General features: G+C 39.7%; 1 protein-coding gene across 1 annotated transcript in view; it reads left to right on the forward strand.

Annotated features, from left to right (window-relative positions):
* The first annotated feature begins 871 nt into the window (after positions 1 to 871).
* SUSD4 (sushi domain containing 4) overlaps positions 872 to 27440 on the forward strand; it is a 35467-nt gene continuing 8898 nt past the window's right edge. Inside the window, exons 1-4 of the mRNA XM_068413177.1 lie at positions 872 to 995; positions 5566 to 5778; positions 13144 to 13323; positions 17234 to 17422. Coding sequence (XP_068269278.1) covers positions 872 to 995; positions 5566 to 5778; positions 13144 to 13323; positions 17234 to 17422 — 706 coding nt within the window. The remainder of the gene's footprint in view (positions 996 to 5565; positions 5779 to 13143; positions 13324 to 17233; positions 17423 to 27440) is intronic.

A 27440-nucleotide genomic window follows, 5' to 3' on the forward strand; every position in this document is an offset into this window, starting at 1 on the left:
ATTTGAACTTATCCCTTTCTTCCAGTGGCTTGTTAGGCTGCCCTGGATAAGGCTCAGCCAAGTGAGGAGGGATATCCAACAGCACTGTGAGTATGTTCTGCAAGGATAGCGAGGGACGTTGTGATTCACAACTTAAACAGGGCAGGGTTTTACAAAGCTGTTGAAGTCTCAGGGAAGCTTAAGCATTAGTGACCCTTAAGGGATTAAAGAGAGTTTAGATTTTAGCAGGCATTTCACTAATGAAATTACAGGTTTATAATTTCATTTCACTTCCAAGGCTAGATGCTAACCGAAGCACATCCTTCCTTTTCTTGTTACAGGGGTATGTGGATAGTTCAATTAACATCATCAACAGTGAGGAAGCATGAACAGCCAAAGGCACAAAATGCTGTGCCTGCGTGGCTTTCACAGAAACAGGGCAGAAACTCTTAAAGGGATGAAAATGACTTTTCCTTTGTACAAAACAAGCCAGCCCTTGGCATGTTTGCACTTGTGGCCCTTCTGCTTTAGTCCTAATACAGCTTTTTACTGAGAGCTGGCCTGAGATAACCTGCTCCTGCAGTGTTTACAGACTCCTTATAAAATGCGCATGCAGGCAGTCTGGTCCTGCCACAGGCTGCAAAGCCTCTGCCTTCCTCTACCACCAACTGAGATAGAAAGGACTTGCTGATTTAGTGAACCCAAATGCAGGTGTTGCTGTACGAGAAGCCCGTTCTCCGTCGTACTGAAGACAAATACTGAAAATGCTCTATATCTTTTATATTATTACACATTATATGTCACTTTTCCTTCACTGTGTGTATGTAACAAACTGGAATGAGAGTGATGTCTCTCTCTACTCAAGAATGAGTGCAGCCATTTCTGAGCTAACATGCATCAGCAGCATGTCAGTGAAATGCTATATCGCAGTTCCAGAGGCAAAGAAGTCCATCAAATCGGGATTAGAAATCACCTCGCCAGCACCATGAATTTACAAGGAGCTGTAAGATACGGAGGTGAGGGAAGACGGAAGCAAGGGAAACAAAAGAGGAAACTAAGAAAACGTTGCAGAGAAATAGAGAATGATGAGAAAAACTGAGGGATTCTTCCTCCTGCCTTTTTTCAGGCATGTCTGAAGTTCAGTTGTAGCTATCATGATTTCTTGTCATCACAAATATGTAATTTTCCCCTGACTTCTGATATTTCAAGCTTTTCATTGGGGATGAGATGAATCATTGTATGTTTGAGAACATATAATGCAGAATTTTAGAAATATAGTCTGTTCAAATGAATTATAATGGTTCATTTTACACCCCAAGGAGGGCATTGCTTATTTTCCAGTCTTCTGATTAATTTGACATCATTTTTATCTGACTGACAATACCAAGTAATTTAGGTAAAATAGGAGCCCACATAAACTGTTTTTGTTTTATCCAGGTTAAGAGCATTGCTATTTTCTGATGACCTCCTGTTGGTCCAACAGTAGAAATATGGTAAATACCACAGCCAAAATATATTCTGTATCAGCTGCATGTTTTACTGGTGATGATGACCTTATGTGCTCATTAACCTTATCAGAAGGTATTATTGTTCATTGTATTTTACACAACATCCCTTAAAGGTGCCATGATACAGAAAGTCTGCAACTTAAACTAAATATTAAGCTATTTTGATTACTGAAATAGCTAGTTCCATCAGTAATTACGTAGTCTTTACTTTAGGGATTTAAAGTCGTACAACATCATCCCATAAAGGTGCTGCTAGTGATGCAGTGTTGGTTATGATGATGGCTGCTGACCTTATGAAATTTTTACTATATAGGCAACATGAAAATTTACGGCTTTATTTGACAAGTGTGTTGTATAGTTTTTACTGGTAGGTGCTGATGATTCCCCTCTCCCTCTTTCTAACCATGAGAAAAAGTCCAGTAGTCAAAGTAAAATTTCATTCTTTTCCCCAAAGACTCATTGAAGGGTTTATAAAGAAACAGAATCCATTGCAGTTCTAAGATTTTTTTATCTATCTTATTTGAGATACTCTTTCCTGCAGGATAATGACTTTCTATTGTAAGCAAAAGACTGGCTTTCACATTTATGTAACTTTTATGGTTCTTTCCGAAGACCTGTCTTGTGGCTCTGGCTGAAAACTGTTTTGGCTTGTTTCATCAGGTTCTAAAGAGACCAAAGCAGAAGATGTCCCGTCTATAATGTGAGGTTACTCCTGCCATTATAAAAATACTATATCACAACTTTGAGTAGCTGCTCTTAAATGCATAGCTTTGAAAAATAAAAGAAACTAAAGGTTGTGAGAAAAAACAAAGACAATTTACCAAGCTGTATTTCATTGAAGACATGCATTTATTCATTTTTGATAGGGTGGAGCTTAACTAGATGAGATTATATGAAAAGGATTATTATGTAAAGAGTCCAAGTCTGATATCATTAAGGACAACTACAAGATGGCAATTCTCAGGGATGTTTCAGCATTGTTGTTCTTGAATATTGTACCAGAAGTTTCATACTTAAATTGGAAAAGACTGGTGGACTTAGCTGTCAGCTAAGTAAGTTGTTGAAATACTCAGCACACCTCTTGTGCAAGAGAGGAGCAATCCTGGTGAAAATCAGAGCAGTTCCTGGCTTCTCTAGATTGTAGTGGCCCCTTCAAAACACCTGTGGTGCCCTCTGTGCACTGGGAGATCCTCAGCACAGTGGCCAGCCTCGCTATACCTCCCTTGCACATGTCCTTGCCTTCTTCTCAGTCAAAGCATAGGAAGAGGTGGCACAGCGCTGGCTTCACTGCTTTGTGCCTGGATCATATACATCTTCAAAAAGAAGCTTGCCATACAAGTGACTTCCACTGATTTTAGCAGGACTAAGATTTGGGCTAAGTAAGTCCACTGTTGATATTGATGGAGAAAAGATGGGGCTAGGCTTTTGTTTGCTTTGCCTTTATGATCTTACTATGAGAAGTTACCGTATTGCATGTGTACTCTGCTTAACCGGCTGTTCCCTGAGGCTTTTTCCTTCTTCCTTGCTTCAGGAAGAAGCAATGGAAATGATGCATGGAAGCAGTGATCCTGTGCTGATTCCATGTGTCATCCCTTACTCAGTAGCTGAATAACAGCTGGCTACTGGCTTTGTAGAAACTAGAGGGTACGTAATTCAATTTTTCCATTCGTGTTCCAGTTCCTTCTTGGGAATTCCCCTTGGGGATAGGTTTGTCTGCTCACAAACTGCACTCGAAAAAAAAGAACTTAAGAGTCTAACTTACTGCAAAACAATCCCTAGGAGGAACGAAAATCGTTGCTTGTGAAAGGTCACCAGAAAAGTGGCAGTAGGGTCACAGAATTAGGCTGCACCAGGGAAAAAAACATTCTTGCCTTCTGTGTTGGGTTTTGTGCTGACAGTCCCAAAAGCTCTAACTTTGTGTAGTTGACTTAATGAAAACTGAGAAATTATCTTGGCTCATTTTTTACCAGGCAAATTGTATGTGACCTCAGCACCTTTCTTTTTTCTGTTGTTGCAGAGGCATAGTAATAGGCAGCTGTGTACTTTTCCCTGATGCAGCTAGTAAGAAAGGAGACATATTTCAAGGTGGGTTATAATATTCCTTGCCTGACCGCAAATTCTGAGATTACCGACATAACAAAATTGAGCTAAAAGTCATGTTATCCCTTGGTTTAATGGAAAATAATTAAGTTCATCACTGACTTTATTGAAGGTTGTGGGTTTGCTGCCTGAAGCATGAGAAGCTTCTTTTTAATCTCCAGTAAAAATGGACAGCCCTTCTCTATTATTAACTATTGCCTACAGTGTGTAATCCCATGAACATAATGACTGTATTTCTCCTTGTTCGTCACGTCAGCAAATGATAGTCTTGGGCAATTTGCACTGGAGATCTTGAGCCATGTGGGAGATGAGCGGGTGTGAAGTTCAGAGATTTGTTTGACTTGGCTACTGCACTGGCCCTTCAGTTCTCACAATAAACTTCACTGGACAGAGGAGTAAGAGTAGATGTGCTGCTGCTTTTGTGCTGCTTCAGCAGTGCAAGGAGAGGGGACAATAATGAAATCTCTTTAGGTGAAGTGCGGCGGGTATTGGAGCACTGCAGAGGGGCAGAGGCTGGGTGTAGGTGATGGCTCTCTCTGGCACGCATGGCACGTAGTTATTCGGGCTGGGTTCTGACCATCAGGTCACCTCCTGGAAATTGTAGCTTGGTGGGGGAGTTCAGTGACCTGGACTCACATAAAATCAGCCGTGTATGGAGTGAGGAAAATGCAATCCTCTCTGGTGACCCCACGGTGTGCCCTGCCTCTGCTAGCAGGGGCTGGTAATTGGACATAAAACACAGTGCCTCGGCGTGTGCTTCTGTTCTCCGCTGGCAGCCTTCAGCTGGTCAAATGCAAGAGCCCTTTGCCACCTTCATTGCTCTCCGTTTGGCTGCCACAGCGTCACACTGAGCCCTTCAGTGGAGGGAATGATTTGGCCTCGGGAAACGGAGATTTATTTTGAAAAGTCTTCTACTGTAATGTCTTCCTTCTCTCTGACTGTACCATGGAGGCACTTCATGCTTATCATGCAGGCAGTAGCTGAGGCTCTCTGATACTATTCTTTTAAACTCAAAACATTAAAGCCACAATGCGATGATTTTCAAATTTTCCAGGCATCCCTCCCACCAGCATTAATTGCCCCCTTGCTGTTCCTGTTGCAAAGCTATTTGCTCTTTCAGTATGCAGTACTTGTTCAGTGCTGCACTAAACCTTTGTTGCTTTGCAGTAAAAAAAAAAGCTTCAGTTTATGCAAATGACATTGAAATGAGTTTGATAAAGTGATAAACAGTCCCATTTTATGATTGCAACTGTTGGGTTTTTATTGTTATTTTACAGTTAATTTTGTGGAAGTAAAGGGCTTTACAAACGCCCTTCTGGCATCAATGCAGTAATACAGTGCTCTCATAACAGCGTTTTAAGAATTTGATAGGGCCACCAAGCCAATGTGATAGGGGGATCACATACATCCAAAAGACACACATCCAGTGTCCCTTTTCCCTGTGGTAGAGCTCCCACCCAGCTCATAACCTCCCTGTACCTAGCAGCTCATCTTCTGTTTTAGTTACTGTGTCTTTGGATGGCAGTCAGGCTTCATGCCCTTTTCTCTATTTCCTCTTCCTCTCAGCTTCTGATGCATTATTATTCTTTCCAGTGACTGTACAAGACCTCCAAAATCCCATAGTCCCCAAGAGTAATTACAGATACATTACTGTGCAATCCCCACAGGTAGGTTGGGTCAAGCGCTTTATTTTTATACAGGTCAGCTACTGAGGAGTGTGGTTGACTTTGCCTCCTCAGTAGCTGCACGACAAGGTGCGAGTATTTCTGTCACCTGAGTATTTCTGCTGTAGCTGGAGGTTCGTCCTCTCCTGAGGCTGGAGTACCCGGTACTCAAGTAGGGTTGCTAGTGTTCATTAATGGATGGTGTGAGGCCCCAGTGAAAATTAAATGTCAAATGGAAAAACCTAGAAGAAGCACGACTATGGCTGCATGAGGAATAAATGAACACAGTTTGATTGTATCTTTGTCTGACATAGGGTTTGATGACCTACATGCTTGTGCTGATCCTGGAGCTCCTGAACATGGATACAAGACACCCGGTGCAGGTGTTTTCTTTGAAAGTGTGGTGGTCCGGTTTCATTGCCAAGAAGGATACAGGCTTAATGGTACTTCAAAAAAACTTTGTGTGAGACACTTTAATGGCTCCCTGAGCTGGAAACCAAGTGATCAACCTGTGTGCCTACAAGAAGGTAAGTCAGTTTTCTTAAAGCACTTCACCCGTGTCAGTTCTTCTCACTTGTCTGTGTACCACGTTCGTGTGTCTCAGCAAACACAACAGACTGGCATCCATTTCACTGTATCTTATTTGACACATACTTTAGTTTTGCATCCATCCCATCTATAATCCCCATTTGTCAGTTAAATTTATACCGTGAGAGGCTGTGTGTGCGTGTGTGCACGTGTTGAAAGGGACAGAAAGAAATCTGAAGGAAAAAAGATAATACACTTCTCCTTTTACCTAGTTACAAATTGATGCAGAGAGAAAAAACAGCCTCTAGTATCAGTAAACTGTAACTGATTTTTAAAGCTGTCCACTTAATACTCCTTCCTGTAATATCTTACTAGGAAAATATAATGAATTTCCAGTGCTACTGCTGCTGCTAATCAGGATTTTTAAACAATTACATGTTATGACATGTGCATGATTCAAGTAGGAAAATCAAATATGCCTGGACTGTAGAAGTTTAAAGTCACAGTAGAAGTTTACTTTGAAATAATTCATACTATTATGGCATAAACAAATTTATTTTTATCGTATTGCATTTTTGAAATTGTATTGGGTTTTAAATAATTAGGACGTTAAATCACTTTCTTCTTCTAGGAGATAGATAGAGGCAGGATTAATTTGAATATCATAAATGTAAATTTTGGCCAAAAATACATCCAAGCAGTACAAACAATTTATTTCACCAAGGATATTAAAGCTATAACTTGTTCTCTTTTTTAATTTATTTTTGGTCAACAGAGCTATTAAAATCAACAGACATGAAAAGTGTTAGTTAAATCAAATGCATACATTTTAGTGTTGTGACTTCTCCACTGGAGTCATTAGCCATTGCCTCGTTGTCTTCAAGGTGGAGCAAGATAAATTCTATTTCAGAATGCCTTCCATCATTTAAAAATCAGATAAATATATGGGCTTCATTCAAAAGTAGTCGAAGACTTATGTGGCTCATAAACACACCACATGGGATCATGAATCACTCAGCATGTATAAAAACTGCAAGTACTTGTTTATGCTGCTGGGTGGGTGGGTGTGAGAATCCTGTGCCAGAACAGGGATGCATGACAGGATGTGCCACAACAGGAGCAAGCCAGGCCTGGGAGGACCATGCTCAGGAGATTCATGTGAAGGGAACAACCCTAAACAGTGGTCTGTGTGAAGGTGGTGCATGAAATATTGGAGAGAGTAGCCAGAGGCAGCTGGTCAGTAGTCCATGGTCTTTCAGGAAGCTGCCCTGTTGGCAGGGGAGGTCTTGGTAAAGTATGGACTCCTGGACATGTGTGAGGCCACAGGCTACAGAGCCGTGAGGGACACAGTCTTGACCTGTCTCAGGGAATGCACTGAGGTGACAGCTGACATGTAGAACATCAAGGCCATGGGAGGACAATAACACCTGGTCATAATGATGGCATGGGGCAGCTTCAGAGAAACAACCTGATGCCTTTAAAATGATGTATGTATGAAATTCACTTCCTCTTCTGTTACAACCACCTTTCATAAATGCCCTTGTCTTTCATCTCATGGTTATTTAAGAAAAAAAACATGTAGAGTGACAGCAGCATATGTCTAAACTGGGTATTCGAACTACCAGAAAAAGCTGTAATGCTTGGAAAATCTGTTTTCGTAACCACTGCAGGTAGCTTCTAGGAATTTGATGTGCATCTTTGAAATAGTATCTGTATCATCCACTGCAGTTGTTAAAATAAGCATTAACATGTTTTATTGAATATTCAAACCTCTTCCCAAGCCCCTCCAGTCCAGTGGAAATCTGTGGAGGAAGCTTCTGATCACAATGCCATCAACAGCAAAACTGCCACTGATGTCAGTGTGATCAACTTGAGCTGGGTGTTTTTTAAAAAGAAAGAAATTGGAAGATGAGAATGTGATGGATGATGTAACAATGGTTGCTTGAGAGATAATCATTACTTTACAGTGCAGAGCACTTAAAAGGATTGCAAGCCAATACTCTGATCAAGTAAAGCACTTAAGCTTGATCATAACTGTAATTATGTGATTAGTCTTGTTAAAGTTCTGTGTTCAAAATTAGGCATACGCAAAAATGCTTTTTATTATTTGGACTGAAGAGTAGGACCCTGATTTAGGATTTAGTGAAGCAAGTGCTTAAGTACTTTCCTGATTAACGGAATAATAATACCTCAAGTATTATTAAAACAGTCCTAGGGTTTAGCAATAGGAAAAAAAAATAGATGACAGAATTAATACTTCTTTCCAATGCACAATACAACCACTGATTCAGAAGAAACACCTAGCAAAGGTTCACTGGTGATCCATGAGGCCTCATCATTTGCTTAAGTGCTTTTTAGAGTGATCCCTTTGTGTACTGGGGGCGGAATCATGAGAGAGGAGCACAACAGGGAGGTGGGTAGTGTAGGAACGTGTCACATCTGGAGAGCAGTTAAGGAGGAATTATAAGCAGGGTTTGTAATTCTCAGCTGTCTAATGACATACATAAAAGCCTTCATTGCAGGAATTCTGTGATGATATATAAAAATAAATTTGAAATTTGTAGAAACTACTGGAGAAGTAAGTTAATGTTTTACCATTCATCATTAGCTATCACAAGGCAAAATTAAATTTATATTTCATTTACTCATTTAAGGCAGGGGTTGAGTGCCATGTTTGCTATTGTATGCTATACATTCCTCTCATCCAAGTATATGTCAATGTCAGATATTGCCAGTTGAGCTTGAACAGTAAAAACACTCAATACTGCAGTTCATTTTAAGTTAATCTCAGAAGTTTGGATTCAACTAAAGATGGTTACATATAATTTTATGTCTATATGTTATGTACATTTAATTGTCGTTATGTGTATACTAGAACAATCTCTAATCACAAATGAATGCTATTTACTAAAGGAAGGAAAGCAACCCGTTTCAGAATGTAATTGATTTTGAAACTAATACATTCACTTGGAGGTCTTCACACTATCAATTTGGTTTTATAGGTCTGTCATTTCTCGTTAAGAGGCAGGAGATTTTAAGTGTCAGTATGAGAATGAAGTTGCATGACTAGGTGCCCAATAAATGCCCTGTCAAAAATCTGTGTGCTTAGAGTTATGTTCTCATGTTGATCTACAGCATGTTGTGACTGTAACTTCCATCAATTCTAATATGGTTATGCACATAAATACCAAAGCTCTAAGGTAGGAATTCTGTATTTACTGTTTAAGAGCAATACGTCATGTTGTTCACACTTTAATCTAATCTTCTCCCGCTGTGATAATGTGGCTGCTGAGACTGTTGCCCTACTTGGAACAAATGCTAGCTCTTTCCTATGAGATTGAATCTAAATTTACAGTGTACATGGGGATGGCAACCAAGCGAAGAGCTGTACCCTTCTCTTCTACTGCTTCTGCAGGCAGACGCCTTTGAGATGTCCTCAGTGCCTCATTCTCCCAGTGACAGGGATGATAAACCTGCAGTAAAAGTAGTGGACTAGTACATAGTTTGGCTACAGTTCTCCTGTATGACATGTAGCACTCATTTCTCTTTGCCTTTGTCCCTGGACGTGTGAGATGACTGAAATATTTTTATTTCTCCATCTCTTATCTGTCTTGCCCAGTGTTTGTTGATCCTTAAGCCTGGTTCCAAGCACGATATGATGTTTGTAACCTGTGCTTAGCACAATGGCCACTGATGTTAGGTAAAGTCTCTGTGCACTGTTGTGATACAAGCAAAGACAATAAAGAGAAGGTGTTACTTAATATGCACTGAAATACTGTGTTTGCTATCTGAAGAACTATCCTACTAACACAGTACTATGGATTTAACATTAGTAAAAAAAAAGACCATATCAATCTTAAATGTTTACTTACAAGAGCACAGCGTCCAGATGAGCTGCCCCTGCATTCAAGCCATTCTTCATGATGTTCCTTTCATCCTTTCTCCATGTTCCTCTCCGTTCCAGCCTGCCAATGTTGTGGCTAGATGTAGTCACAGGTAATTCAGAGACCACTCCACAGTGAGATACATAGGAGCACTGGACCTCTGCATTTGAGTTTACATACCGACTAGCAAACAAAACAGTGCCAGAGCATGGGCCAGTGCACTATTCTTCAATTGCACATACTGTTACAGTGTTAGAAAGGTCCCTGACATGGTTTTGGCCCATGTCAAGTAGTACTTCCCAAGCAATACCTACAAGCACCTTCTGGATTAGCATGGGCCAGTGACAATTTTTGGAGGGTAAGAGTTCACCTGCAGTAGACACAAGCCATGCCAAGCCAGCTGGTACCCATGGACGGTGTGGCTGTGTCCATAGTGTTCAGGTCATGCCTTCCTTCTGATTTGCCTTTATGGTCCAGGTGCTCTTGGGAGGAGGGAGGGTGGTCCTCCTTCCCCGTGGGCTGGAAGAAACAGTTCTGAGAGATGATGCATGCTTTGCACATAAACTAAAGCACTATAACTATAGCATTTAACAAATTTTACTCTTCAGACCAGTCTGCCTGTGATGGGGGACACACTTGGTTTGCTAAAGCCAAGAACTCCTCATGTACAAAGCTGCATCTTCATGAAAGTTAGGTCAAGATGAGCCCTTGCACTTGGCAGGCTGTTGGGCCTGCTGGCTGCACCCCACCTCTTTGTGCCTCTGCAAGATAAGAAATGTGTTCCTAATCTGGGCGTTCTTTTGGCTGGCCTGTTTTAATATTCACATGGTAGATAAAGCAGATCATTTAAAACTGCCGGAAAGGAGTGTAAGTCATAGCCATTGCTGTTTGATGCTGGTTAAAGACCATGTATTCCCTTAAATGGTTTAGCAGCTTCCACGGATTTGCTGAAAAGTACTTCGAATAAAGCAGTTTATTTTCTAGGACAGGACATTTTAAAATCCAGTCACTTATTCTCAGCTTTTTCAAGCAGAATTTATGTCAGCTAATCCAGTTGTTTGTGGAGAGGTGGCTACTGCAATTCATGCCTGACTTCAGTGCTAAACAATACAAATTCAGCCAGTGGGAAAGCAGTTGCTTGTGAGGCATCAGGAAAAAGAGCTGTGATACCGTGGTCCATTGGTCTCGTGTTTTGCCAGGGCATGTAATAGGCCTGTTATCAAAATCAACCAGGACATCGCAGGCGAAGAAGGGTATAGTGAGCAGCTTGTCACTGTTCTCTGCCGACATCTGCCAATTAAAATGATTCGATCTATAGCTGTTACTTGGAATAATGGGGATGAAGTCGCTGTAATATATCATTGTTACAGAATCAATTTCCCCGACTTTGAAAGTGAAATCTCATATTTTACTGCAGTGTACGTATACACACCTCTTTTATTTGTATAGCAACAGAAAGGTGTTATGCCAAGAGAGTGAGCTGTTCAGTGATGTTATCTCCTGGCATCCATCTCCAACCTCCTCCTGCATGGCCGCGGAGCAGGATCCCCATCTATCTCACCCCATCCTCGGGGGTTGCCCAGGGCAGTCTCTTCGTGACAGCATTCACGGCTTAGCATCAGGCATTTCCTATGGGGCATCCTCTGCTGTCTCCTCTGCTGATTAACTTGCTAGAGAGAGAGAGTGAGAGAGAATTGTCCAGTCTTTGAAGGTGATGTCTACATCCTCAGCCCAGTGCATTTTTTAACCTTCTGTTAGGGTAAGCATTCTCCCAGGCATTTATAAATTAATAAATTCTGATAAAACGTCTTGCTGCAGGTTCTCACACCGCCTGGCAGGCTGCCAGCCCTTCCTGTTACAGGCAGCAGAAGGTACCTGCAGCAGCAGCCAAGGAGCTAAAAGGAACAAGAGAAATGGGAGAATTTTTGACTAATAATATGTCCAGGCCCCATACTAAAAGTTAGCTAAGTACAATGTATTTTAGGAAACATCCCTATAATGGGAAGTTACAAAGGAAAATATGTTTCAACACTTCATATTAGTAAAATTTAGTGATGGAGTCTCAGAATAATAAATCCCCTAGTTTGCCTAAATAAATAAATACATTATAAAATATATTTGCTCTTAGTAGTTTGTGTGTGCTATGCTAAATGGCAGTTCATCTTGCTTTACTCTGTGCATGCTCACAATTGCTAAATACAAATTTAGAGTTCCTTCTTCCTCTTTAGCAAGAATAACTCATGAAAATGGCAGAAACTTTTATGCAAGTCTCAAGGGACATCTGAAACTTCCTTTTTTTTAATAAATATTGCATTCCTAAATGAAGATAATTGTCTCTTGTGGTAGAAGTGTTGGAAAAAAAACAGCATAAAACAGGCTCATAATATTTTCACTGTTCTTGCTTTTATTTGAAATACCTTGTGGGTTTTGATGCCTGAAGACTTTTATCACCATGTCTGTCATGGATTGCCTGCTGTCAGACAAACAGATATGTTTGATTATATTTTCCCAAAATTTAATCTTTTCCTCTCTTCTGTTTAATCTCACTTTGCATTAATGAGGAGGATGAACTTTGAGTCACCTGGACTGTTCTTTCACATCCTCTTGCCTTGTCTCTTAATTATTCAGTATTAGCACAGGGTTTTTTTTTTACCCTGCCTCACCCTTTCCTTCCACTTTCCACATCTTTCATTTTATAGTCTTCTGGGTTTTAGTTTATATTTTGGTGTCTTTGGCACTGGTATATACAGTGAGATATAAGACTGTCCGATACACATATCACAGACAGGTAATGGAGCCCATGCCTGTGTATCACTAGATGTTTGCAGTCATTTCCCTTCATGAGAGTCTTTTACAAGCACTGGAGATGGTGCTCAGTGCCGTAAAAATCCCTCATTCTAAAGGCAGATGAATTCAAGCACATAAAATTTTCTGATTTAAAACAAAATCAATGAGATTAAAGTGAAGACATTCTCGTAACGAACTCTGTGGAATGGAGCTGGATAAACCCTTGTAAATGTACCTGATTTTCATCTGTCTCTCTGCTAAAACTGCAGTTTTTCTGTGTTCCTCATGCCATATCTGTATTTTATCTTTTTTTTGTCCTGTCCTTAGTGCTGTCAAAGAGTCTGCCTTCACATGGGACTTGGGAATAGTCAGAATGTGTGGTGTAATTTGCACACGCAATGAATAGAAGGACATAGTTAAAAAACAGTCTTCCTAAATGCTCTTAATTTTGTTTGTTTAGAAAAGTCTGGGGGAATGATCCCTTATTGTAGCACATCAGCTTCTACTACAGTGCTATAGACTTTCTAACCAATGGTTAACTGGGGAAAGGACATATTTACTGAAATGCATGTATTTTCCAAACAGTTTAAGCAGAGCACTTACATTAACTGATAACTTTTGCTTAAGAGCTTGATTATTGAAGCTAGCCATGTTTTTTTTAATTAAGTTACTATTTTTTTTGTTTTCATGAAGTCACAGATTGCCTTGTTCCACATGTTGAAGATGCAGAGATTCATAACAAGACATACAGGACTGGCGATAAGTTAATAATCAGCTGTCATGAAGGATTCCAGATCCGTTACCCTGACTTAGACAACATGGTTTCAATATGTCAAGACGATGGAACATGGGATAATCTGCCCATTTGTCAAGGTTTAGTACACCAGCACATCCTGTTTTATAGCTCATGCACCGTATGATAGTTTGCCAATATTTTTTTCTACAGTTGTAAGGATGTCAGTGATCTGATAAGTCCCACTGTACAGTATTTGAATAGTGCTGCTGCTAAGATTTTTTGATTTCTCTTCCCCATTGCTCACTGCAGGAAAGAATATGCCACTTTCTGAACATATTCATACTTGAAATACTACTTTAAATATTGCTTTTTGTTTACTAGTCTAAAGTGTGACACAGATCAGTTGCATTTAAAAAAAAAAATCAGGGTTAAATCAGCCAGAAGTTCAGCAAAAGATCTAATGGGCAACTGACATGTTTGCAACAATTAATTTTTGGGAAGATTTAAGCTTCTGACTGCAATTTACCTTTCTTTGCCTTGTGCAGTGGGCAGGGGTAGAGGAGAGAAGCTGGAACCTGTTCTTCTGTCGGAGTTTTCAGCAGATCTGTTAACCAGCTTCACAGTCCATTAAATCCATAGGTATTGACTGAAAATTCAAGGTGTGCACAGGAATGATTTTGTCCAGAAAAAACAAACTAATAGTATGAGTAGCATGGGATCCCAGCTTCTCTTACATTGCGAGAAATGGCTGGGGGTGAGCCAGCTTTAGTGAATGGAAATTCAATGACCCTGGGCTGCTATTACCTTTACGTTTCTAACACATGTGTGTTGTGACAATTGACTTGGTTTTAACCAATTCACATCTTGGTAACAAGCTTGACCAGCTGAACAGCATCAAGAGCTTTTAACTGTCTGTGCTAAGGTGAAGACTGGGTTAGTATTAACCTTCCTCAAACCCATCTGTCATCTCCTAAAGCTGACAGTTCTCTGTAGGCACTTAGGCCGTCACATCAATTTGCAGAGTCAGGGCAGGCAGGGAAGCTGGTACACTTAGGATTGACAGTGGCAGGGTGACATGAAAGTCAGGTCTTGCTGTAAAGTGATGAGATAGATTGATGGGCGCCAGAGTCCGAAGTTACAGGAGCTTAGTTTGTATGGGTCTCCACGGCTAGGACCCTCAGTTTGCGGCACATCTAACTGTGTCTCAAGGTCTAGTCGTAGGCTATGGTACAGGCATGTAGAAGTTTAGGCACATTACAGGGCTAGCTCAGTGTATCGGAAGAGGGCCAACAGAAAAGGGGAGTTATCACAAACCCATAAAAAAGTGGGCAGTAGTTTTGGGGTATCTTACCAGCAATGGCATGGTGTGTGGCAGTATGAAGTTTACAGCCCAGTTTTGGGAGTGGGTGCACCTCACATCTAATTAAGGTAGATTAAGACTCTGGCAGTTAGGTGAGATGAATGCTCGTAAGATTAATTCGTAGGTACTGTATTCCCAAAGATCCAGGTGGAAATTTTGTGAGAGCCAGTGTTAACTGGGTAAGCAAAAGTACCCCAAGTACCCCTTGGCTTGTTACTTTCTTCCGTTGCTGTGTTTATACTATGAAATACAATCAATTGCTGCTACCCAATATGCAATATTAACTGCTTTAAAAACAAAAGCAGTGCTAATAAAAGTTATGAAATCAATTGTACAAGGGCAAAGCGCTGTACTACCAAACGGGTAGAGAACAGGAAATTCAGATTCAAATATCTGCCATATTTTGCCAAATTCTATAAACCTGTTCCAAAATGCACTCCAGAATTTTCTTTTTGCTATGTCAAGCACTAATAATATCAAAGGCACTTGTCTACTTGCACTAGGTAGGTTGTCAATTACATTTCTATAGCCGTTTGATTACAACAGGCAGGGGAGTCTCATGACACTAAGATACCTTCTTTCTGGCAGAGCAGCGGGAAAGGATTGTAGAGTGTATAAGAATCCAACCTCAAACTACTTTTGCCATGAGATAGTAATGATAATTACTGATCTGGAATGATGTGAATTACTTAGCAAAAAAATATCAAAATGAAGTTTTCAAGCACCTTGAGGTGTTTGGAGAACTAGGGATGTTCACAAACACTTGGCTCTCATGCAAATTCAAGTAAATCTCTGTCCTGCTCTCAATGAGCATTAAAATTCTGAGCCAGCAGGACAAAATTTTCCATGATACAGTTCAGAGGAGAGTAAGCTTGGTCTTGCTTGGGCAGTCTGTGCTCTCCCTTTCTGTCCCACTGGAGGCTGCTTATATCGTCCTGCTCAGACGGCTGCTCAGTTTGCAGGAACTGCTGTGTTATGTGTGGGGCATACTTGATGACGGGTACGAGCAGTAGCCCATAGATAGGATGCTTGAAGCTTTATTTGAGCAGGGAGATAACCAGCTAGTAAAACAGCTATCAAACCCACTGCTCTGGTAGTACAGTGCACTGAAAACGCTTTCAAGCTTTTTCTGTTGTTTTCTTTTGCTTTCGTCCCTTTCCCTCAAAAGACCATTGCGAGGAAATAACCACTTGAAGTGCTGCCTATATCTTTTCTTTTCGATGCCAGTATCTCAGGAGGCTCAGAGGTGACCTTATTGCAGTCTATAACTACCTGAAGGGAGGTTGTAGTGAAGTGGGAGTTGGCCTCTTCTCCCGGGCAACTAGCGATAGGACAAGAGGACACAGCCTCAAGCTTCGCCAGGGGAGGTTCAGGTTGGACATTAGGAAGAATTTCTTTTCAGAAAGGGTTATTAGACATTGGAATGGGCTGCCCAGGGAGGTGGTGGAGTCACCATCTCTGGATGTGTTTAAGAAAAGACTGGACATGGCACTTAGTGCCATGGTCTAGTTGACAGGGTGGTGTCAGGGCAACAGTTGGACTCGATGATCCCTGAGGTCTCTTCCAACCTGGTTGATTCTGTGATTCTGTGATTCTGTGATCTTACAAGAAGTTCTCAGACTGATTTTAATTTCCCCCTCGGGCTTAAAATTATGAGAGTCCTATGAACACCCTTCACAAATTCCTAGTAGTGGCAAGAGACCTATTTGTGGATTGCCATAATGCAGCTCCTATTAGTCTCATAACTTTATAATATTGCTTTTCATTCCCTGATTACTAATCATCTTTGCTCCACATTACTGCACAATAAAAAACAACAGTATTAAGTATTACCCAGAGGGTCATTTTTAAGGCCATGAGGAACAGGTTTTTTTTCGCTAGTACATACTCTTATCTAAATACGAGCTCAAAACAGACTCTGAAAGTATGTGAATGACACATTATAAAGTCGTGTCATCTATTAAATTCACTGCTCTTTCTTGCACCAAATACGGTTGTTGACCATTTACCTGTCACAGCTCAGTACCATCTGTGGTACAAATCCCTCAGAAGTAATTCCAGAAGTAGAACGTAGTCTCTGACTACATTTACAATTTCTGGTGATAACAGGTACTTTAACTTTTTGGTAACCTAATCTGAGACCTTGTTCACTGTTTATCATGGGACTGCTCATACGAAGTCTCATCCCTTTAGACCTTCTCAAACTGGAATTTCAAAATCATTAATTCTGTCTGCAAATCTTTTACAGTTGTGTGCACTTTGTCACAGGAGCAGTTTTAATATTAAAGATGATTTACACGCCTGTCAGTTTTAAGAGGAGGAATAAAACTCATGGTTTATATAAATGACAATCTTTATTTATTAAAGATTCTACCTCAAAAAGAAATTGCCATCTGCTAAACCAGTGAATGTTTGTGAAACAAAATGCTGTCATTTTCAGTAAACCTTTCCTGGATTTGCTGAGAGTGAATCCCACGCTAGAAAAGCGTGTGGGCTAAACAATAAAAGGGTTTGAAACAGGATAATGAGGCATGTGTATCTGAGGGAGATCATGCAGGCATGCCATTCATAGTAGAGAAGATGAAAAATATCGCACTCCTCCGTTTAGGAATGATAACCAAGATGTGTTAAGATGATTGAGATAAGCACCTTATAATAAAAGATACCTTCCTCTTCTTAATTTGCAGGTTGCCTGAGGCCACTGGTTCTTCCTCATAGTTACATTAACATATCTGAGTTCAAGTCCTCCTTCCCCGTAGGAACAGTGGTGTATTATCAATGCTTTCCTGGATATAAACTAGAAGGGGCAGAGTTCCTTGAGTGCATGTATAACCTTATCTGGTCAGATAGCCCACCTAGGTGCCTTGATGTGGAAGGTAAATGACTTATTGTTTGTTTTTCTTTCAATTTTGCAAAATCCGCATGCTCTATGTCGTTTTAACTCAGGGCTAAAACCACAGTTATGCTATATGTAATGTTTCCGCAGGCCATGCAGAATGTATCTGGGTTTTGTTGCATGCAACTATTGTGGTTCACTGCACCGCTAGTTCTTGGTATTCCCTAACTAGTATTTGCTCTCTCGGTGTCCGAAGTGCAAGAGGGGAAGCTCTTAACAGTGATTGCTTTGCCCTTAAACTGTAAATACTCTGCAGTTTTTCTAATAAAAATACTGAGGAAGTTATGGAATTCACATTCGTGTGCAGATGGTCAGAGTTTCTATAGATACGGATAGATTTCCATCATAAACTAAAAAAATACTCCATAGAAACTCTTAGTTTGGGCTGTGCCAGCTGCAAACATTATTCAGTGCTACACGATGCTGCACGCTGGAATATTTGTTGTCTCTCATAGTAGTTAACCTTACAGAAGGATTTGCAACTAAAATGACTGAGCTAATTTATCGATTAGGAACATAAAAACCATTCAGTGTGAAACAGAGGTAAATTGTACAAAGCCAAAAGGAATAATCTGTGACTATATCTGCTGTGCTGGAATGGAGGATATTGTAGTGCCTTTATATATGCATCCCATACATTTAAAACAAAGATACCAAATAGATTGCTCCATACACTGCCAAAACCTTGTGAACTACCTTCCTCCATCTTCATACTGCATCCTGAATGAAACATCCTAGGAAGTCATCAGAATCCAAATACATCCTTTGCATTTCATTCCCCTAAAAGGACTACATTTTTGCTCTATTTCAAGCTTGTAAGGAAGCTATCTATATGTAGAATTTAGCTAAAAGCAATTATAGAAATTCATATGTGATGGTGATGTCTGAGCTAAATGTTAATCATTCTGAAAGTGCAAAAATTTGCCAACAGCATCAACAAAGTGATATACTGCACAAAAAATAATAAAATGATCCTTATTTTTAACTGACAATTCAAGTTCCAAAATTCAAAAATGCCTTTGCAATTTTGGAATGACATAACAAGATGATTTTTTTTGTTTGTTTAGCACACCGTAAAAGATTAATCCCAAATCAGCTCTGTGTAAGCCATTTTTGGAAGGTTGGTTTGTTGTTGTTTATAGCATGGAAAAAACATTAAAAAATCAGAAGATTCCTGTTAGGCTTAATCCAAACAGTATAACTGTTTTGATAAAAATGACAGTTCTCCAGTTAGGAAGATAAGAGTATTAAAATACAGAAACTGAAGTGTATGAAGCAGAAAAAGTTGTATCTTACCCTCACTTAACACAGGTGAGCATTCCAGCTCCTCTCAAAATACCCGAGAAAACTCTCATGCTCATTGTTTATTGCTTGTATTATAAAGTCATGGAGAGCCTTTTTTTTCTTGGTAATTTAAAACATGAGATAAGAACTGCTGCCCTGACGGCTCTACATTTTAAATAACATGTCAAAAGTTATCATCCCCAGTCAACTATAATGATCTGTGGTGGGGGGATCAGTGTGTGTCAGATGCTGGGTCAAGGCCATCTGGGAGGCCTCCTGAGTTTTGATTGAGATCCAGCCTCCCTTTTGATCACTTTCTTATTGCTCTTTTTAAATGTTAAAACTTTCCGTGGTGATTTCATGTTGGCATCCCACCTGTGCATGTGTGGAGTGAACCACAGGAGACCAAAGTCTAGAGCATAATGCTCACAAGAGCAGGTTCTCCTCAGCTTTGGGGCTGTCCCTGCTTCTGTTGGGGCAAAAGAGAGAGCAGCATCACTAAAAGGTCACCCCTGACAACTCCACTTGTGAACTCTGTTATAGGGATGCTTCAGCTGGTGTGCCACGAACTTCAAAATTAAATCCCTATAGGGTAAATCAACTTGAGATGCCCTCGTTTGAAAAGTGTGTGTTCAAGTGATTTATGCAAGGAGTGCCAGTCTCCAGGCATCTGGTTATAATCCACTACTCTTAATTAGCGGACAAAATTCCCTCCCTGCATATTTTTTATTCTGCACCTTGCATACCAATGTCAAGCTCACTTTTCAGCATTCCTTTTACATGTGAGGTATAATCTTGCCAAGCAGTATTTTTCACAGAGGAAATCTGCAAATAACAAATTAATTCCATTTATCTATTTCCATGATCAATTAAAAATTTATTCTAATGACATTTCCTGCTCAGTATTTTAATATGGTAATGATTAAAAGCAAATGGTTGTTAGGAAGCTATAGTAAACCATTTTAGAGCTTTTATTCTGCTATAAACAATGCTGCTTACAGCTTTATCGTTTTGATATATGTTCTTCATGAAGCCTTCACAGAAGGAATTTCTTAAATGTCAATCTCGTGATTTTTTTCCCTCTTTGTTAGGCCAAGTAAATTCTGAATGAAGGGTTTGTAGCTCCGTTTAAATAAGTGGTTACACCAGGGACCACTCAGCTCCCATCCTACAGCATGATTTCTAATGCTTAGTCCAGTCTTCTCTCAATCTTGTGAACTGCAGAGCTTCCACCAGCTCTGGTGAGAGACTAATTTTTGCTGATAGGGAAGAAGATTTTTCTGATAATTAAAATCCCTGTTGCTTTATTCACAGCAGTGCATAAAAAGTGTTTTACCTGGTACTGAAGCACAGCCAATACTGCAATGCTATGCAGGGGCTTCTCAGAAACAGCTGCTTGGACCTGATCAGGGAGGTTGTTATAGCTCAGGCAAATGAGGATGCCTCTAGTTCAGATTGCCAAGTATTTACTGGTATGAGATCCTCTTCTTAAATGCTTGTACCTCTGCCAAATTTAAAACATTTGGATTGATTTTTGAGTGTCTGCCTCAAGCTGAATCATTTGGGAAGCTTCAGTTGAAATGGTTCAGCTATATCTGAGAATGATGGTAGAGGAAATGGTGTTGTTTCACCAGTGCTAGAAAATTTTAGAGTCTTTTAGAGGATAAGATGAAACATCTTAACACTGAATTTTCTTCTCCTTTAATTCCTCAATTTACATCTTTAACTTTTTTAATGTCTTTTTTCCTAGTGGAATTCCATAATTATGCAAAAGTTTTTTTAAATTTCTTTTGTACTGAAACTGGTTAGACACTTCCAAAGGTATATGAAAATCTAAGGAAAATGTTAATTTACTTATTTATATGATTTTTAACTTACCAATTTTGGGTTAATCATCCATCTGTTGAAATTAATGTGTGTTAGTGATTGCCTTCTGTAAAATCAGATGCGCAAATGATGGCAGGGGGGAACCCTTAAATTGAAGATTACCACATGGGGTATAAACATTAATTGTAAAATCAGATGTCTTCCAGAAACACTGGGGAGAGCAAACACTTGAAAACATACTGGTATGGAACTCTGTGAAATGAAATGTGTAGAACTATGCAATGTTTATGATATGATACTTTAAGGTGAATAAAGACACAGGTTTTGGAGAAATTAAAAGAAAAAAAAGCCTGGCCATTAGTACTTTGGGAATGTGATCTGCATACGATTACACACCTTGCCATCTGGACTCTGTATTTTAATCTTTCATGCCCTTTGGAAGATTTCCGAGAAGAAGTAAGGAATGGTTCTTATAAAAGACTGGGGGGGAAACCAGGCAGAGAGGAAAGGCTGGGAGAAGTTGATCTTAGTCCTAATGTTAAAATACAAAGCAGTTGTATGGATAGTGTAATTGGGAATTCGTGGCTTTGTATTTAAAAGGGAAAACAGGTTGACTGAATTTGCCAAGGGACATGATCCTGTTATCCAGAATGTCTGGTTTCAGCATCATCCCAGCTGAACACAAAAGCCAGTCCTGCAGGAAATCAGATACATTGCAATATCAAAACTTCATTCTATATGTGAGAATAAACAGATTCTGTAGCTGAGGTTAAGCTTGAAACAATGTCAAATAGAAAATATTTTGAATTTTTGTAGGCAGATTCAAATAAAAATGAAACAAACACGAGGAATAGACTTCAAAGGGGGAATCAATGAGTAGAAGAGAGGAAAAACATAGAGGAAAACTGAAGGCATTTCAGAACTCTGAAAACCACCTCATTGTGGGGGGAGGTGAAAAGATAGAACACTAAGCTAACAACTGATTACAGAAGGGATCCTGAAAGTTATAGAAACTATGAGAGAAAGAGAGGAAAAGAAAGGAATTAAGAAAATTTCACAACAAACCAGAAGAAGTGCAAGGGAACCCAAAAAACCCCTACCTAGAGCACCAGGAAGTTTCTGAAGAATAAAAGGGGGTTAGTAATTTGAAAATTAAAAGCAGCAAAGTATGCTACACATAAAACAATATTCTGGAAAGACAGGCAAGAATAGAGGGCAAAGCTTCTCATAAACCTGAGGACAGACACTCATAGAGAGAGTCTGATAATTCTGACATAGAGGCTAGAAAGTAAAAAAGCATGAAAGAGCACTGGAGGAGGGCAATATCACAGGTGAAATGCCATAGCCGTTTAATATTTCAAAACATGTCTAATCCATTCCACGCAGGATACTTTGAAGGAAAGCTTCAAAAATTTTCATTCTTACATAACAATTGCTAATGCTATAAACAGTGATTGACACCGAGCTATACGTTTGATAAACTATGTCCTGAAAATAGTTTAAATTCTTGGTGGAACATACAGCAATACGCTGAGAAAAAGATACAAGTCAGCCTGTAATCATTTTATGTTCAGGAGTCAGAATAAAGTATGCAATACTAAGCCTCAGATACTGTACGTTAGTACGAATGGATTTCTCTTTGTGTCTCTTTGTTGACATTGAGAAGGCTTTAGATAAATTCCAACACGACAGACTGATGCATATCCTCAGGGAAGATAATGTTGATGCAGCAGATTTCCAACAGATAAAAATCCTGTAGAGCGAGCAGAGGGCAGCAGTACAAGCAAGCTGTGAAACACTGTGTTATTAAGAAATTAAGAGAGGTAGATACCAGGATTCTGTTCTATTTACACCTACTCAGCTTGCAGGCAGGAGGGAGAATAAATTAAATATTGCTCAACTGCCAAAGAGGTCATCCAAGTTAACTGAGTTAATGTTAACATAAGACGCATTGATAGCCTTTTTTTTAATAGCTCTGACTAGAGCAGCGTTTCAGAATATATTCACTGCCTACAGCAATACTTCTTGCAACTGAGGAACAACAACCAGCAGTAAATGCTCCAATAGCAGCAGCCAACAATATTTGTAAGCACCTTTACTTGGGCAACACCTTTCCATTGGTGACACCTTTCCATCGACGACACCTTTAGCCTGATGGCCAAAGAATGAAATAGGCTGAGTCTTTCACCCTGGGGGTGATTAAGTTGTAGAAAGCAAGTGTGATGAAGAAGTTTAAAAGGATAGTTTACTTTAAAAAAAGTCATTCAATAATTCTACGTGGTTCTGCACTGTAGGCAGTTAATCCGTTCATCACCTGAGATGGCAGAAATGATACGTGTCTGGCCACCCTGTACGAGTGTGGAAGCTGAACTCTTTAAGGAGCTGCTCATGTAGGTGACCTGGAAAATCTGGATTTTTTGTGCTGTTGGAGAATGCTGAAATTCATCTGTATACCTTTACCCACAGCTGAAGAGGTGTGGAAAAGAATTGAATTCAGAAAGAGCAGAGTGACATGAAATACTAGGCAGGTGACTTATGTTCTTCTGTGGACGTACTGCTTAATAATCATCCAATCACTTAATTCCAGCAGGTGTGTTGCAAAGTGAAACAGAAAGAAAACCAGACCACATTTCGAGACAGAATGATACACAAAAGTGAGCTTTTTACAGCTCTCATTATGAGGGATGGAGGATTTAGAGAACAGTCTCCAAGTTGAAGAGATTGTTTGAAGAAGATAAATACCATTATATTTCTAAGTGACTGCTCTTTTGCATTGCAGAAATCTTCTTTGATCTTGGCTGTGATTGAAATAGATGCCTTCTCCACTGTTCATAGTTTTTCAAGAAAGCAACAGAACAACAACTTGTAATCTGTTTCTTTTATGTCTTCTGTTTCTGGTTGATGCACAGGACTGTCACAGTAAATCATTGTTTTACACCTGCTCTATCACCTGTGTACCTCTCAGAAACTCCTTAGCATTTCCAGAATCAGACAGACATCCCAACTTTTTTATGGAGCCATAATTTCTGCCCTGAAGTTCCACGTTAGCTGCCAGACAGATGTAGTATTTTATCCACGGTGCTTTAAATATGCTGAGGATTACGTGGGGGAAGGCAGACAAAATTTCTCCCTGAAGGCTGTTTTATAATATGAATCTTTAACTGTATCTGGCAGGGCTCCTCGGAAAGGAAAGGCACACTACATTGTCTACCTTAAAAATCAAGTATCTCTGTGCTTTATGGACACATTCAATAAATTTGGCTACACAGTGCAATTACAGAACATCTTCCAGAAACGGAGGGAACTGTAGCTACAGACTATGCATTAGGAAGTCTACTCGCTGCATAGGTTTGTTCATTTCCAGGGATAAAACCCAATATTTAAAGGGTGGCAGTTTCACCAGTGTAGGCAGGCACTTGATAACTCTTCCATGCCTCCCTAGTCTTGTAAGCTGGTTTGTGGTATTACGGTGCTAAGATCACCTACTGGTTTTCCTCCCCTTTTTTTTTCCTAGTAGCACTCCATTGAGAATGAGTCTTTGTGCTTTTACTTCTCTCTGGTGGTACAGTTTGATTTCCTCAGCCTTCAATGAAGCCTTGAAATACAGCTCGTCTATTCCAGCAAGTCCAGCTGGATTTGGCATCCCAGACTTATCCCCCATGACTGATGTAGGTGACACCGCACAGGCTCAAGGGATTCTTGCAAAGAGGAAAAAGCAACTAAAGAAAGACGAGTTAAAATAGCATAAAAACATTGATATGTCCAGCTCCCAGTGAGCGTTGGCTTCTTCAGACATCCCTGTCAGGTGCTTTTGTCTGGTTGTCTTAGCCAGCTTCCCAACAGCTCACTCTCCCTCCTCCACCTCCATTCTACTTCTAAGCACTTTGACCTTTTCCAGGTCTGCGGTTATCTGTGATGCCAGTCAAATACCCAAGCCTTGACTTAAGTGCTCTGATTCCTTCCTGTTAGGTGTCTATGCAGTCCCCAGCATCTGCTTCTCAAAGTCCTAAAAAGACCATTACTGATCATAACCACTCATGAGAAAAGGAAGAAACAAAACTAGAAGCAAGTGATGAAGAAAGCTAAAACGATCTGCTGTAAATGAGACCACAGTGCTCCAAGCACTCCCATGTGAATAATGAGTATAAATATTTCCTTAAAGATAATTATGGGCCTCTTGCGAAAAGAACTCCTCGCTCTCTATTGCTGCAAACTCGTCATCAATTTTTTTGTAGTTTAAATGAAAATTTCACTTTTAAACTTACAATTTATAGGAGAAAGATCACTTGGGGTGTGTTTCATCCCGTATCTGTTGTGAAATACATTTGAAACAAAAGACTTTGGCATTAGGATCAATATTTCACAGGTCACTGTGCTGGGAAGGGCAGGATTGTTGAGAACGAGTGTAAATTTGGGGTGATGCTCCTGTAGGAGCTCAGCTGACTGGAACTGCAAAATAGGCTCCGTATTTGTAACTCCAGTAACAAGGAAGCTCTGTGTATGATAAGTGATTGTAAATCACCACCTGTTTGCATTTACGAATCATCTAATGTTAAACTATTATTAAAACAGGCTTGCAACTAGTTTTATACTGTTTCATTTTGGCTCCTACAGCTGGTGTCAGTGATAGCAATTCTCAGCAAGACGGTGTTTGTCAAAGCTAGACCAGAGAAGCAGCCTTTCATTAAAAACTTAATTATTCAATTCATTTCACACTCTGTAGAAGGTGAAAAGTGCTTCTCACTGTGCACACTCTCAAAGGCTTACCTCACTATTGTAGCTGGTACAAAATTACCCAGGGGTGATGCTCTAGGGGTACAGTAAGCAGCTTGGAGCCAGGACACCCTGGGTATATTCCAAGCTGCTTCAATATTGCCCTGCTGAATGGTCTAGAAGAAGCTGCTTAACTGGTAGGTGTCTTGTCGGAAGAAAACGTGTAGTGGCATTGTGAAGGTTAAGTAATTGAAAAAGGTTAAGATTGAAAAGAATTTGGAAATTATTGGCTAAGGATGTGATATTGTTAATAAATCTTGCTGTAGTCTTTCAATAAATTTGCTGGCAACCTCGGAGTTCAGAATAAGCATCTTTTATCTTTGTTACTTTAAGTCATGTCTACTTAATAAGTCATGTCGGGCTTAATAGGAGTTACTTTACATATTAGTGCTCACTTTGTTTTTTCCACTATTCTTTCTTTTCTGGTCTTACTATTGGTGCTGCTGTTGTTTTTCTGTGGGAATGAGTAATTAGAAAAATTCCTCAAAGCATGTCTTTACTTTCAAAACACAAATTTAGTGGCCACAAAGTTTTTCTCACTTGTACCAGTACAGCTATAATATACACTAAGTCTCCCTTCACCATGCTGGCAGCATTTGATACAGGAATATATCATTAGGATATTGTTAAGCTGACATTGACGATAAATGAGAAGTTATTCTAGCAAAGCTTTCTGTTCTGCTTACATTTCAGAAGAGTGTCATTAGAAATAAACTCTCATTAAGCAGCTCTTCTAGACTGAGATGTTTTGACAGGGCTTATTTTAAAGCAACGAGGTTTGCTACTTCTTTCCTTTTACAAACCTCTTAATTTCTTCTTCAAGCTCTCAACTGGATACGAGTGGTTGCGTCCAACAGTTTTTCTTCCCTCCTGCTTACAGTACTGCACAATTTAGTAGGAATATTTGTTTTGCAATTTTAGAGTTAAAGTACTTCTGTTTTTTCCATTACTATAAATTAAAATCTAAGTATAAAATAATAGAAAAAAAATTTTTTTAACACTTAAAGTGCAGAAGTAATTTCCTTTTCCTCTTCTTCTTCCTGTTGGCCATCCACTCCCCCTTCCCCCATGCATTTCCCTATTTGATATTGCACTAGAAATACCAATTTTTGTACACCGGTTTTGGTCTTGAGATCTTTTTGGCTACAAATAAAATCAGTAAATTCTCTAACCAGTATAGTGTCTTTAGAGTTTAAAAATCCACAACTAACCGCTACCTTTTTTTGAACACCATTGATTTATTTTCTTTTTGTTTGTTGTTTTTTACAAACTCCTAACTATTAAGAAACATTTTCCTTTGTGAAAGATGCTAATACCGGTGTTCCATCAATTGAATATAGGATATAGGCATTACCTTCCCCTCTGTATTGACGATGTTATAATGTGCTGTTATGTGTATGTGAGAGGATGAGGAACTTGAAATTAGGGCTCTGCACTGTGCAGTGCAAGTATGATTCATGTGCTGGTAATACCTGTGGAAATGGCAAGGTCTGTCAGGTGAACTGGACAGGAATTTTTTAGGTGTATGAGAGAAAGGCTTCTTGGTTGAGTATTTATTTTATTCTGAAGGGTGATGACGCTGAAAGAACCAAGGAGCCAAGTGTTATTAGCACAGTGTTCACAAAGGAGCAGGAAAAGGAACAAACATAATCTTCATTTTCTGTGTTCCTGTAAAAAATTCAATTTTCAAATCCTACATACACAAGCATGTGTTTGTACGAAGGCAGTATATGGAAAAGGATCCATATAGTGGATCCTGAAGCTGGCCAGTAAAGCCTCAGGTGGGACCAGGCCACCCTGGATAGGAAGAGTCAGACCTGCTGGGACGTAGACTGCTGTGGTGCCATGCAGTATATCATGGCTCAAATTAAACATTGGTTGGAATGCAGTAGCCAGATGACAGATGTCCAAATTTCTGGTGTTAATTAGTGTCCTGATATGTACAAGAACAACAAGTGAGGGTCAGGAGAAGCTCTTGTTCTCTTCCAGCTTGTGCATAAACCAGACAGTGTGTCCACCTCTCCAGTTACTGTCTAGAGAGATACACCAGTGTTTTCCCCACACACTGGAGCTCGCAGTTTTTAACCTGAGTCTTTCTCATCATGAAGTTTCAT

This window comes from Nyctibius grandis, chromosome 1 (assembly GCF_013368605.1).
Source record: "Nyctibius grandis isolate bNycGra1 chromosome 1, bNycGra1.pri, whole genome shotgun sequence".
NCBI classification, from domain to species: Eukaryota; Metazoa; Chordata; class Aves; order Nyctibiiformes; family Nyctibiidae; genus Nyctibius; species Nyctibius grandis.